The sequence below is a fragment of the Brassica napus genome, chromosome A2, assembly GCF_020379485.1.
Source record: "Brassica napus cultivar Da-Ae chromosome A2, Da-Ae, whole genome shotgun sequence".
In the NCBI taxonomy this organism is placed as follows: Eukaryota; Viridiplantae; Streptophyta; class Magnoliopsida; order Brassicales; family Brassicaceae; genus Brassica; species Brassica napus.
The window spans coordinates 15,907,059-15,921,361 of record NC_063435.1 but is presented as its reverse complement, the minus strand read 5'-3'; the positions used below and the strand labels follow the sequence as shown (position 1 = coordinate 15,921,361).

The following is a 14,303-nucleotide window of genomic DNA, read 5'->3' as shown; positions in this document are numbered from 1 at the left end:
GCGTGGAGAACACATCAAATTTAACCTGTCTTAATCTTTAACATCCTCATTAATAATCAACTGTTGTATAAACATCACATTTGATCAATACAAGATATCCACATGGCATAGCTTCTGCGTTAGGGAAAGTTGGTTAACCACTTGGTGGTGTGGTAGTACACTTGGGGACTTATGTATTAATCACACTTATCCGTCACTATTTTGTTTTCCTTTTCAGCTTTCATTGATTCCTTTTCTCTTTACTTTTCAAGTTCAATTCTCTCACGTCATCTCTTTTATCATCTCTTTATTCCATCTTAGTTCTTTCAACCATTGCTTCCTATGCTCCAATGTGTTTTCTTGATATTCAAACAAATCTGTACACCAACAACGAATCATTCGATTCTTTTCTTGCTTTAGTATTTTACTACCGAGGCTTTTTATTATTCCCTGGTTTTACTACCAATATATATTGTCTTTTTTGTAACACACGGTCTTGTTTTTTTTTTAACACTGTTTAGATTCAGACCATAAAAAAACAGAGCTTAAACAACCAACTTTGTAAAAAGCTAAATAAAATTTAAAGATATCACCCCTAAGCAGGGCCGTCTAATAGCACGCGCAAGTGGTGCGATCGAACAGGGTTCAAGTATAAAAATAAAAAACGTTAAAGAATTTTTCAACAATATATATATAAACTATAGTTTAAAATTTCAAAATGTGATATAGTATTGACTAGTTTAGAGTTTATAATTTATAAAAAAATTGTTAAACATATATAAATAGAACTATTAATTTCTAAAACTATTTATTATATTTTAAATATATTATTAATACTTTTCGAACATGGTCCAAAAAGAAATTGAGAAGGCCCTGCCCCTATGTGACATAAACAACTTAAAGGAGCATATAGATAAAATCTGCCAAAGATTAAGATAGTACCAACCCATGTTCGAAATTGCGCTAGGCGTGAGTCGGGCGGTCGACTAATGTCTAGCGAGTAGCATAAAAATCAGAGATTAATCGTAGATTAATCGGGGATTAGTTTTTGTTGTTTTAATAATATATAGTGATATATATATGTTTTGTAAGAGAAACCAATAAGTAGCAAGGCAGTCCAGTGGTGTTTGTCTGTCTCTCTTGGTTGAAAAGTTGCGGGTTCAATAGTATAACTGTGCATGCGTTTTTTTTAATATTTTTTTATCATTAATGTTGGCGAATTGACGACAATACCCCTGTCTTCTTCCCTTCAATATTTTTTTCTGCAACCCTAGATCCGCCTTCAACATGTACTCTTCGCATTTCTCATCATCTTTCTTGTTTTATATACAGTTAATAACTGAAATATAGCAATTCTATCAAGAAAACGTTGATTTCTAACCCGAAAAGTAAAAAAAAAAACTGTTTTTTCAGAAGACCGAGTTTTTAGCCGAATAACACCAAATCGACGCGGTTGCTTGCCGCCGAGTGTGTATCCGCCGTAAAATCGGCCGAGTTGTCCGCATTTTCGAACATGGAAATAAACAAAAAATAAACAAAAAATAAAAAAATAAAAAAAAATAAAAAAAAAGTAAAATTTTTTAAAGTGTTTTGGTTTTGTTTTAAAATCATCTGTTATTTAACAAATAATTTCTACAAAAACATTTCTCAAATCATGTTTTATTGAATATGACATTTATCTAAAATCACCATAAATCACTTGTAATCCAATGTTATTTGCAAAATTGACTCAAATCTCAAAGTCAAACAAAATCGGCCAATTCATACGTCAACATGAGTTAACGGTCCCGATCAGTATATAAACACGTTACATGTGCAAAAATAAACATTAACTAGTATAAAATTTAATTTTCCATACATGAACTTACAAAATTGGGTTTTAACATACATTGCCTGATTTCCGTTAATCAAACTTTACGAAATAAGAGTTGTGTTTATGTATTGATCGGAAACATTGACCCCTGTTGATGTATGAATTGACCAATTTCATGTTATCGGTTAACGAATTTACATGTGCGAAAACATACATCAACTAATAAAAATTTAAAAAGGCTTCCGACCTTCATAAATATATATTAGTTTTAGCCAGTATCCTTTAGTTTAGTGGTATAAATGTTGATGTTTGTATTTCAATAACCCAGGTTCATGAATTTTTGAAATCTAGTTTTAACATACGTTGACATAATCTCCCCTACTCAAACATTACCGAAGATAAATTGTATGTCACGTGTTGATTAAGTGAGATTTTTTATTCTATTATGTGGTAATTAAACCGTATTACGTAGTAATTGACTAAGAAAAATAAATTATTTATGCCAAATGTTTTCGTTCTCGTGTAAATCATTAGTTAGATTCTCTTTAAGTTTTTTGTTTTTCGTCATTTTCGGCAAAAAACCTAACACGGAGAAGACAACATAAGAAAAAACCGAACATAAAGAAACGGCAATGTCTAACTTATCGAACAAAAGAGGAATTAGGATAGGATAAGCTACACATTCTCGTTTTTTCTCTATTCAATTTTGTTCTTTGTTGTCTTCTCTGTATAATTTTTTTGCCAAAAAAGTCAAAGAACAAAGAGTTAAAGAGAAAAGCTAACTAATGAGTTACACGAGAACAAAATCATTCGGTTTATATGATTTATTTTTCTCAGTCAGTTACCACGTAATACGGTTTAATTAGAATGAAATCATTTGGCCTAAATGATTTATCTTTCTCAGTCAATTATTACATAATATGGTTTATTTACCACATAATACAATAAAAACATCACTTAATCAACACGTGACATATAATTTATCTACGGTAATGTTGGACTAGTATAAAATTAGATCAATGTATGTTAAAACCAAAATTTGAAACTTCATGTATTGAATTTAAATTTTATATTAGGTGATGTATGTTTTCACACATGTAAAGTGTCTATGTATTGATGGGGACTGTTGACCCCTGTTGATGTAGGAATTGACCAATTTCATGTTACCGGTTAACGAAAACTCTTATCATGTAACGTTTGACTAACTAAAATTAGGTCAATGTATGTTAAACCCCAATTTTATAATTTTATGTATGAAAAATTAAATTATATACTAATTGATGTATGATTTTTTTGAAAATTCCATTTGCCCTATTCATCCCAAAAATTTAGATTATTTACAAAAATGCCACTAATTTTTTTCTTTTCGAAAATGGCTTTTTTACTCTCTCAACCTCATCATCTTCAATTATTTACAAGATTGCCATTGCCATCAATACACCAACCACCATGAACAACAAATTTGAAGCTCTTAATGCACCTAAAATCGAATTACACTCATTCTTTCTTATTTCTTATGAACGAAAAACAACATCTCTTTCATTTTCTCTCTATATTCATCAAAAAAACTAAGATTTTGATTCTAATTTTTTTTTTATGGTTCATAGAGCCATTCAAGCTTACGATTCTTGATAGGTCGCTTTCGTTTAGATTCTATGTGCTTGGCGAAGACTTCTGTGTGCTAAAAAAGTTATCTCAGTAATTTAAGGTATGAAATCGAGATTTTTTTCCAGATCTGTTCGCCAAAAAGACTTTTGGGTAAGTCTTCTGGTTATAGAAGACTTCTAGGTAAGTCTGCTGGCTGTAGAAGATTTACATGAAAGTTTTCTAAGTTTTCTGGCTAATGCAGAAGTTAGTTTTGAAGTTGACTTTTATATGTGCTTTTAGAGAAGACTTATATTGAAGTCTTCCAATTTTCTTTGTTAAAAAAAAACCTCGAGAATACTATGTAAGACTTCCATGTAAGTCGTTTAGGATAAACATGTTAAATATGAAGACAAAAAAATATTGCTATATAATTTTATTGCTAGTATATTTCTATTCTTAAGTCATTTGTATTATTATTTTTGTTTAAAAAATTATGATCGGCTTCGAGCAACCATAAAGATGTAAGCTTTCTCAAATCAGAAACTAGGACAAGTGTGAGAGCAAATCTTTTAGAGAACCATACCTAGCTCTACAGTTTCGGTTTTGATTAGACTCGGTTTTCCTTGAAATTATGATACATTTCAGTTTCAGTTTATAGTTTCGGTTTTGTTTGGTTTGACTCGGTGTTACTCAAAAATTTGATAATTGTTGGTTAATTCTACTCTGTTTCTGTTAGATCCGGTTTTTATTCGATTTCTAATTTACGGTTTCTCAGTTTGTAATCTATTATAGTTTTCGGTTTGGTATGGATTTCACTCAGTTTCGGTATCGGTATCGGTTGGATCCGGTTTCTTTTTTTTTTTTGGTTTCCAAATCAACGTAGTCAACTGGGCTGGGCTATAAAATTATGTTCGATTAGTAAATTGGTGGAAATGTTTTTCTTGTTGTGTATAAAAGAGATCTGATAAAAGCCCTAAATCGCTCTCCCTTTATAAAACCCTAAATCGTCGCCTCCTTTTCTTAACCAAATTAAAGCCCTAGTAGACTCAAAACTCGGAGGCAGAGATGACGGTAGAAGCAGTGAACCCTAAGGCGTACCCTTTAGCTGATTCCCAGCTAGCGATAACAATCCTCGATCTTGTTCAGCAAGCTACGAATTACAAGCAGCTCAAGAAAGGAGCTAATGAAGCTACCAAGACACTGAACCGTGGAATCTCTGAGTTCGTGGTTATGGCTGCTGATGCTGAGCCTCTCGAGATTCTTCTTCATCTCCCTCTTCTCGCCGAAGATAAGGTATTGGTTTCTTCTTATTCTTTTTTTCCTCTTGCGAATCTCAGTTAGTTTTTTCTTGGGCTCTGAAAAATTGTCGGACATGTTAAAAAGTCTTCTTTACATGAAAGATTGTAGAAAGTGTATGCATCTCTTTGTTGGCTTTGTTAGTTATTAAACTCTACTTTCTTGGGTTTTAAGTCATGATGTTCTTCTGATGCTGTGTAGATCTTAGTTCTTGTTTTGTTTGACATACCTTTTTAGTTACTTTTTTTTTCTATGTGGATATGGTTTCTGAGTATCATGTTCTACTGATTTGTGATTATTTAACTGAGAAAAAAACGAAGAATGGTTTATGTACATGTTTCATATCTGTTTCACATGCAATGTTATGATTTTGTGACTAACCGTTTGTTCTGTCTTTCTTTTTGTAATTTTTTAGAATGTGCCGTATGTGTTTGTGCCATCGAAGCAAGCCCTTGGCAGAGCATGTGGAGTGACAAGACCCGTGATTGCTTGTTCGGTTACCTCAAACGAGGCTAGCCAATTGAAATCTCAAATTCAGCAGCTCAAGGATGCCATTGAGAAGCACCTCATCTAATATTTATGGCAGGTTATGAGTGATGGTCTTCGTTGTTTTGGTGCAAATGCAGTTTTGAACAAGAATAACTATTTATTTTCATATATTTGGTTTGTTGGTTTGATGATTTTGGTCTTTTCTTGAAACGTAATGTTGATGTAAGAAGCCAAATGAAGCATCAATAAACACAAATATTTCCTCTCCAGACAAAATGGTCTTTAAATTATCGAATATGGTTTTAAATGAAATTTACAGTATTAAAGTATTTATGGTCAGAGTCAAATTTGTCTATTTACATGAAAGTTTGAAACAAGAACTTGTTGAGAGCAGTCCTGCACCATCTGTATATTCTCGTGAACACTTTCTGAAAAACTTTCAAAGGGAAAGAGAAATATTTCAACCTTTATATACATGAAAATCCAAAAGATAAACAGACAAAGGGAAAGAGAAAAATTTCAACCTTTATATACATGAAATCCAAAAGATAAATATTTATATACAGTAAAACCTCTATAAATTAATAATATTTAGACTTTGAAATTTTATTAATTTATAAAAATATTAATTTACAAGAGTTTTCTTATTTAGAATTCTTATTTTAAGATATTTTTATTCTAAGATAAAAAATATTTAATTTTAGTGTGTAGAAATTAGTTTTTTTTTTTTAATTTAACATTTATATTAATTTTATTATATTATTTGGTATATATAATATATATTGTAGAGAACTTAAATGTGGTTTTCGATATAATATTAGTAAATCTCATCAAAAATATATTAAGTATTAAAAAAATATAAAGATAATTTCATTGTGAATATAAAATAAACAATATAATAATAGGTTCTTACTTATATAAAATATGTTTATGTATTAAATTATTAATTTATAATTTTAGTGGGATCATATATTTATATAAAATTTTCTAAAAAATATATTATTTTATTACTTTATCTATTTATGTCAAATTTTGAATCGGCCGAAGTTGAGACCGACAAAATTTATTAATTTATAGAGATTATTAATTTATCGAGTATTAATTTATAGATGTTCTACTGTACATGAATATCTGCACCATCCGTATCTTCTCGTGTAACACTTTATGGATTTATAAAACCTTTCTCGGACTGAGATCTGCTGCTTGTCGGCTTGACTCATTGCCAAGCGGTTCGTTGGAGATCCTTCACAGCACCTAAGTCCCACCTCCAAAATAAGTGTCAAGCACTCAACAAGAGGAAAAATGTCTTTGAGACTGCTATGAAGCATTGATTTGTCTACGATGTCCAATAGTTGGGTCTGGCAACGCTGACTTGGTGTAGCTGTGTAGTGTATAGTTTCCTTCGAACAATTCACTGGTTGGTCTTTTTCCAGTGAACATTTCCAAAAGAAGAACACCAAAGCTACACCTATCACCATGTATTGATGGCTTTCCTATCATTCCATATTATGCACGATATTTCACAAATACAGTTTTGGAGTAATAAGAAAAAACTAGGACTGGATTTTTTTCATTCAATAATTACAAATGTGTAATAGTTGTACCTGGTGTAGCATAGCCGATGGTTCCTCTCACTCCAGCTGAGGTTAGTTGATTGAGGATGTACTCTTCATCAAATTTAAGAAGAAGCCGAGCGAGACCAAAGTCGCTTACATGGGCAATGAAATCATCATCTAGAAGGATGTTGTTTGGTTTAAGATCACAATGAGCTATAGGTTCAAGGCATTGAACATGAAGATAATCCAAAACCGAAGCCACATCTATCACTATCTTAAGTCTTTCAAAGAGTGTTAGTGTTCTTAAGGGTCAACCAATATCTTCCACTTCCTTCCGATGTAGCCACATATCCACACGTGGGGCATGAACTCGTAGATGAGAGCTCTGAATTCGTTTCCTTGGTAATCAATACTCGAAAAAGCTGTCAATAGGTTAACAAGATTACGATGCCTTATGAACTCGTAGATGAGAGCTCTGAATTCGTTTCTTTGCTCCACGTCTCTCCATGTTTAGAACTTTCACTGCTACAACTTTGTCCATTGTTGGAAGCAACGCCTTAAACACAGTACCAAAACTGCCTGACCCAATCAAATTACTCAAAGAGAAATCATCGGTCGCAGTTCTGATCTCTCTATAACTTATCTTCCCATGGAAAGTCTCCAAGGCAGAAGGAGTTGGATTATCAGTCTGAAGATTCCTGTTTCTTTTTATGAACCAACATAGAGAAAGTGAAGTTATGACCAACAACAAAATAAAAATTATAGTAGTGCTGACCCAATTACAACTTTCTTCAAAAGAGATGGACGCTCTGTGTCCATTGGTGGTGCTATCTCAAAGCATGGCTTTAGTTTCAGGTCCTTGATGTCTCCACATAGATTGTTGTTTCCAGACACTGAAACTAAACTAGAGTTCTGAAATTTTGCTTTTGTTGGTACTCTTCCCTCAAAATTATTATTGGATTGATTCAGATACTCCAACAAGGGAAAGCTTGAAAAGTATCCAGGTATACTTCCCGAGATATTGTTCGACAAATCAACTCTTTTAAGACCTACCAACCCTCTTATATCTGGAATTTCTCTATAAAAAAAATTCTCCCTCAAATAAAGATTCTCCATTAAGAGACATTTTCCTAAGTCTTGTGGGACTTACCTGGATAATTTGTTATGAGAAACATACATTGTACCATGAATTGCTTATCCACGCTCCTAGACAAAATGACAGCAGAAGGGAAGTTTGGATACCACTACAAATGTACAAAGTTGAAGATAACACACTTGTGCTTTGCTGACAACCTCTTAATATTCACTGAAGGCTCAACACAATCTATCCAAGGAGTACTGAACGTCCTATCTGATTTCCAAAGTCGCTCAGGTTTGGCAATCAGTATCTCAAAAACATGTTTCTTCTCTTGCGGACTGTCCCAACAAGAAGTGAGAAAATAAAGCATAACTCAAATCTGTGTCATGGGGAGCTCCCTATCAGATATCTTGGCGTCCCACTATGTACAAAGTAGCTAACGTTGGCTAACTTTGAACCTCTCCTGCAAAGTGTCAAGACAAGATCAATTCATGGACTGCAAAAACACTGTGTTTCGCAGGGAGACTAATATTAATCAATACTGTCATAGCTGGTATCTCTACCTTCTGGTGCACTACTTTCACTTTGCCAAAATGTGTCATTAAACAGATAAATCAAATGTGTGGAGCTTATTTATGGAAAGGGACTCTAGAGGGTAATCATTCAGCAAGGGTAGCATGGATGGAAATAACTCATTGTAAAGATGAAGGCGGCTTGGGAGTAAGAGAGCTAGTTACCTGTAATAAAGCATGTGCTCTGAAGCTTATCTGGATGCTCTTCTTCAGTTTGGGCTTTATATGGGTCGCTTGGTTCATCAAGGAGATTCTCTCTGGTTCTGTCTCCAACTTTTGGACTTTAAAGCAGAAGCACTCTTGGATGGTAAACAGACTGCTAAGATTGAGAAGTGTTGCTTTTCCATGGATAAAAACAGTGATAGGGAATGGAAAAACCTGTCAGTTCTGGATGGACAACTGAACACCCTTTGGGAATTTGTAGACGTTTCTGAACCTTAACCCTTCTTCTCGCCTTGGCATCCCCAAAAGTGTTGCTGTTCCTGACTTATTTATTAAGGGTTCTTGGTCCCTCCCTCCGGCTCTATCAGATTAACATGTATCTCTGTATGCTTTCCTATCAATTATTATCCTGTCAGATAGTGAAGATCATTATGAGTGGTAGCTCGGAAGTAGCAGAATCTCCAAATTTAACACTGGAGCTATCTACAGCGAAATAAAACAGCATAACATCAAATTACCTTGGTTCAACACAGTTTGGACTTCTTGGGGATTCCTAAACATAGCTTTCTCATGTGGCTATTTGTCCTAAACCGGTGCCCGATGCGAGATAGATTAATAAATTGGGGGTTGCCTTCTGCCCCTAACTGTCTCCTCAGCAACGCGATGGCGGAATCTCGAAACCACCTCTTCTTTGAGTGCCCTTATTCTTGGAATGTTTGGACAGAAATAGCAGCAAAGTGTAATCTCTCCCCCAATCAGTCCTGGGATCAGATTCTCTTAGACCTCCAAGCTCTTCGATGCCCTAGACTGCAAAAACTTCTCTCTATCCTAGCTTGCCAATGTGTGATATATCTGCTCTGGACAGAAAGGAACAACCACTTGCACCGCCGAATCTTCTGCCCTCCTCATTCAGTCACCTCCTCCGTGTCTGGTACCATCCGCTCCAAGATCGCTGCCCTTCGTGATCAGTCACCAAGGCTATCCTCTTTTATGTTTTCTATATGGTTGGCTTGAAGATCTCTCCCTCAGATTATCAGTTGATCAAAGCTCTGCATGTCCCTTCCTCTCTCCAAAAGTTTGCAGGAGAAGACAGAAAACTACCATTTGGGTCTTAGGGCTTTCACTTATTTGAGTTTCTATTATGCAGTATGGTTTCATACGTAAAAGGGTTATTAATGGGCTTTGCTAGCTCATAAACAAAACTGCCTGGCTGGAATTGTAATTTCTGTTATTTTTTAATTTGATAGTAAGCCCTTTCTCAAAAAAAGAAAAAACACACAGTGTACCAATGTGTTCTTGTAGTCCAATATGTTTTAGTAGAGAGCTGTTGAGATTTTGGCTCTTGGCTTGGCCTTCACTCTCTTGTACTCACATGTGTTTTATATTTAACACAAGCACAAACTCACACTCTCTTTACCCTCTCTCATTTACGTTTGTCTTTGTTCTTGTAGAGAGAAGATAGTTTATCTTTAATTGTCTACATTGTTCTTTCTCTCCAACTCTTTTCTAATTAGACTTGGACATTTTCTCTTACATCAGCACAAATACATACTTGTAGTATTTTTCTCACTAACTACTACTGCACACACCTTACCTCTACTAACAACTTTATCTATCTAGACTTAAACCAACACTTCACTCTTCCTTGTTGGCTTAACTAAACTAGCTTAACTTTTATTCGTGTTGTTGTGTAAAACTTACACAACCAAGTCTTCTTCCTTGACTTCTTGTTCTTCTTCCTTTCTTGCTCTTCACATTTCTTCTTCTTCTTTCTTTGTTTCTAGCGCTTCAAGCTTCTTCTTCTTCCTTTGTAGCTTTTTCTAAGCTACTCTTCTTTGTTCTTCTTCTCTTGGATATTTAATCAAGATTCAATCTCAACAAGAGCCGATCAAGGAATTACATGATATATCTAGGCGAACAAGGGGATGAATTTGCATGATCTCCCGAGGTATAGTCCCATACAACTTATTAGATCCAACATGAAAATATAGCAAATTACTACATTTACCTAGACTTGGAGGAATGACTCCTTCAAAACTATTGTTGGACAGATATAGTTTCACTAACTGAGTGATGTTCCCTATAGAAGATGGTATTTTTTCCGGACATTCTATTTGAAAAAAACACTTAATAACCCCAATCCTGAAAGCTTCCCTACAGAAGTTGGGATGGGACCTGACAGCAAATTTCCATATAACTGAGATGTTTGTAAGTGTATGAGATTCCTGATGTCACGAGGAACACTTCCAGAGATGTGATTTCCTCCAGGACTTAATTCGGTGAGGTTTGTGGACATATTGGCTATGGAGCTAGGCAAGTCACCTCCAAGCCTATTAGAACCCACACTTAAGCTAAGTAGATGCATACCATTTGACAAGGCATTGAAAAACCGAAGATCCCCATCAGAGTAACTCCCAAAATAGTTAGCACGAAGTGCTAGGGTTTGCATGTTCTGTTGTTTTCCAAAGCTTGGAGGAATACTTCCCGTGAGACTGTTGAACTCCATTCTCAACTCTTGGAGAGTCAAAATATTGGCACGTGTTGTTGGAATAGATCCTGTGAAATCATTTTTTCCGATATACAACAGTCGAAGCTTTTGAAGCAAGTTACCAAGATCAGGCCTCAGTTTCCCAAAAAAATCATTTAGAAAAATGTATAGATTGCGGAAGGAAAAACACCTGAGAAGTTGTTCGCCGTTAATATAAGGCGTGTCATTTGACTCAATCTGCCTATATTATCCAGAGCTCCTTCAAAATTATTACCTCCCAAGCTAAGTTGGATGAGGGTGATGTAAGGTTTCCTAAAGATGCAGGACTTTCCCTAGGTTGTTTCGACCAATATCTAAAACAACAAGCTTCTTCAGTGAACCTAGCTCTGAAGGCACACCTCCACCAAGAGGATTTGTATATAAATAAAGGTCCAACAATCTAGAGCAGTTAGACAGACTGGTTGGCATGCCTCGTCTGAGAACATTAGAACTCATATACAAGTATTCAAGCCTAAACAGTTTTCCCACCTCTTGAGGAATGGTTCCACCAAAAGAGTTATTAGAAAGATCAAGTGATATGAGAAATGAAAGATTACCAATAGATGGTGATATCACTCCCCCTAGTTGCAATCTTCCAAGTTCAAGACCAATAACTCTCTTGTGTTGCTGCCACATATAACCCATTTCCAGTTGCAAAGTGGGAACGAGTTATTCCATGAGGACAAGACATCTCTTTTGCCTTCGGAAACTTGAGACTTGCCTATCAGTTTCATCGGTAAACCCACATGCTGCAAGTAACATGAAAGCACTGAAAGAAAGTAAAAGAAGGAGTCGCATGCTTTCTAATTTCTCTTTTTTATTTCTTTTTTTTTTAAGCTTCTTTTGCAGGAAAGTGAATATAAGGTTCGAAGCAATTTCAAAATGCTTTTAAGTTGTGGTGATTATGCAATTTGAAGGATTATTACATTAATGGCCCTCAACATCATAGAGACAAATTACAAGATTTTTTCCAGAATTCGACCACGTGCATAGTGCATAAATGTTTACAACAATTCCAAAAAAAAGTCAAGAAGTCAATGTCTAATCAGACAAATCATTTCACTTCGCCATGGACGTAGACAGTGGGTTTATGAGAAAGTCAACCAATTGACCAAGTCTAGGACAGAAGAATCTTTCAATAGTGGTGCAATTTTTTAAGAGTGATTTTCACTCTAAGACACATTTTGTGTTTTTATTACACTATAGGACAGTTTCTACTCCTAGGACACTTTCTTTTAACTATTTCTTTTCTTTTTAACCAAAGCGTAACTAAACATAACTAGTAGGACCCACGCACTAATTATATCTTCTTCTTCACCATTCTTTTGTAACTGTATCAACTATGGCTCAACCTTACGATGAAAGCGGCGGAAAGCGGCGGTGGTGACGGGAAAATCATCACCTAAAGTAAACGGAGAGCTCTGTTATGTCAATGCCGCGACTCTGTGTCCACCATAGGTTTCTATCCGGGAAATCAGGATCTCTCAACATGATGAAATTCAAGCCACCTTCGTCGTGTTGATTCATCTTCAAGTCATGCTCAAGATAGATCCCCAAATATGTCTCCGTAAAAAACCAGCACCGACGTGACAGAGCAGCCGGAGCGCTCCGTTGTCGACGACCTCAGACCGCGAGCCCCACTTTGATTCACAGCCACGATGAAACTAAATCCGGGACTGCTCTTTCTCCGCCGTTAAGCTTCTTCCACACTGAAATCGCCTATGATTCATTCATAGCTCGAAGAGAAAGCTTGGTTGGAGCAACAATGGTCAACTTTTGACTATTTTCACATTCGGTCCTCCAACTCTTGTTTATTCTCCAATTTTTCTCAAACTTTTAATATGATCAAGTTTCTTCACCAATTTTTCCTAAGACTTTTAATTGTGCAATATAATTTCTTCACCATTCTTTTAAAAATAATTAGATAATTATTACTCTTAGAAATAATTAAATAGACTATATACTTTCATGTACATAGGACATTTAAATGTGGATATCATTTAAATTTAATGTACATGTGTACAACATGGGTTCATGGACATCAAAGCAAGATGATTATACGATTTCTATGGTTTTTTTACAAAATATAAATGTAGGCACACATAAGAATCTAAATATATGTCTTTCTTGCTGAAATTAATCTTAAACAAAAATGGAAAATACATTTAAACGAAAATGACGATGTGTACACATATTTTTTACTGTCCACATGTACAACGACGTTTCACAAAAAAATCACATTTACACTTGTTCAAATGTACATTGCAGTAATAATGATTTCCAATGATTTGAATGATTTAAAGTTTTGGATGTCCATGTGGACACTATATTATGAATGGACTTATATAAATGATTTAACTGAATTTATAAATCATTATTACTGAATGGACTGCAGTAATAATGATTTCCAATGATTTGAATGATTTAAAGTTTTGGATGTCCATGTGGACACTATATTATGAATGGACTTATATAAATGATTTAACTGAATTTCTAAAACTGACAAAAATAAAATTTTAAATTTATTTTTTTATCACATATGATATGAATATTGAACAAACAAATTCACTGAGAACTAAAACGATCTAAAAAATTAAATCAAGTTACTCAAAATATTATTTTATCAACTATACTAAAAACACTAAAATCATCAAATATCATAACATGAGCAATGTACAACATATTGGTAGACATGTGTTTTTTTGTAAGACTTGGTGCATTTGATTTTTCACAAAACTGTGTACATGTGGACAGTAAAATATATGTATACACTTGACAATATTTGACTGTTAAATATATGTGTACAAGTAAACGGGTTTTGATCCTACAAATGTTGAAACTTGCAAATGTATATAACAAATTTATCAAGTGTACATGTGAATCATTGCATAAGTTTATAGGTGTACATGTTAATTATTGTACATATGTATAGTGAATTTTTGTGTACAACGTGACATATACATAATTCAACAATCCTCGTATGCATGGTTAACCGTAAAATGCTATTGGTGAGTATTGTCAAATATCATGTATAAATATATCATATCTATCATTGATGAAAAATTAATTTTGTTTACAGAAATTAATTAATCTTTGATGGAAAAAATTACTTTTGGTGTACATATCAATAGTTGTACATGTGGATAGTGAAAAAAATTTTTTGGTGTTCATATAAATCATTGTACACTCAACGGTCTATTTGTCTTTTTTTAGAGCTCATAATTTTGCTGAGTTTTAGATTCTT

The 14,303-nt window shown here is 34.2% G+C and overlaps 1 protein-coding gene and 1 long non-coding RNA gene across 3 annotated transcripts; one reads left to right on the top strand and one right to left on the bottom strand.

Annotated features, from left to right (window-relative positions):
- The first annotated feature begins 4,306 nt into the window (after positions 1-4,306).
- LOC106353919 (NHP2-like protein 1) lies at positions 4,307-5,433 on the top strand. The gene is made up of 2 exons (XM_013793746.3): positions 4,307-4,672; positions 5,091-5,433. The coding sequence occupies exons 1-2, from the start codon at positions 4,445-4,447 to the stop codon at positions 5,247-5,249; spliced, it is 387 nt and encodes a 128-aa protein (XP_013649200.2). The 5' UTR covers positions 4,307-4,444; the 3' UTR covers positions 5,250-5,433.
- Positions 5,434-6,404: 971 nt separating this feature from the next.
- On the bottom strand, positions 6,405-9,852 carry LOC106353920. 2 transcript variants are annotated; one of them, XR_007323397.1, is made up of 5 exons: positions 9,051-9,852; positions 8,536-8,941; positions 8,014-8,261; positions 6,769-7,926; positions 6,405-6,657 (listed from the first exon to the last, which is right to left on the bottom strand). It is a non-coding gene; the product is annotated as an uncharacterized LOC106353920 (long non-coding RNA). The 2 variants fall into 2 exon arrangements; XR_001271886.3 differs by having other exon boundaries at positions 6,769-8,261; positions 9,051-9,850.
- Positions 9,853-14,303: the final 4,451 nt, after the last annotated feature.

Coding starts and splice junctions, on each gene's coding strand:
- LOC106353919 (XM_013793746.3), top strand. CDS start 4,445: ATGACGGTAGAAGCAGTGAACCCTAAGGCGTACCCTTTAGCTGATTCC. Junction 4,673..5,090: donor CTCTTCTCGCCGAAGATAAG/GTATTGGTTTCT, acceptor GTAATTTTTTAG/AATGTGCCGTATGTGTTTGT.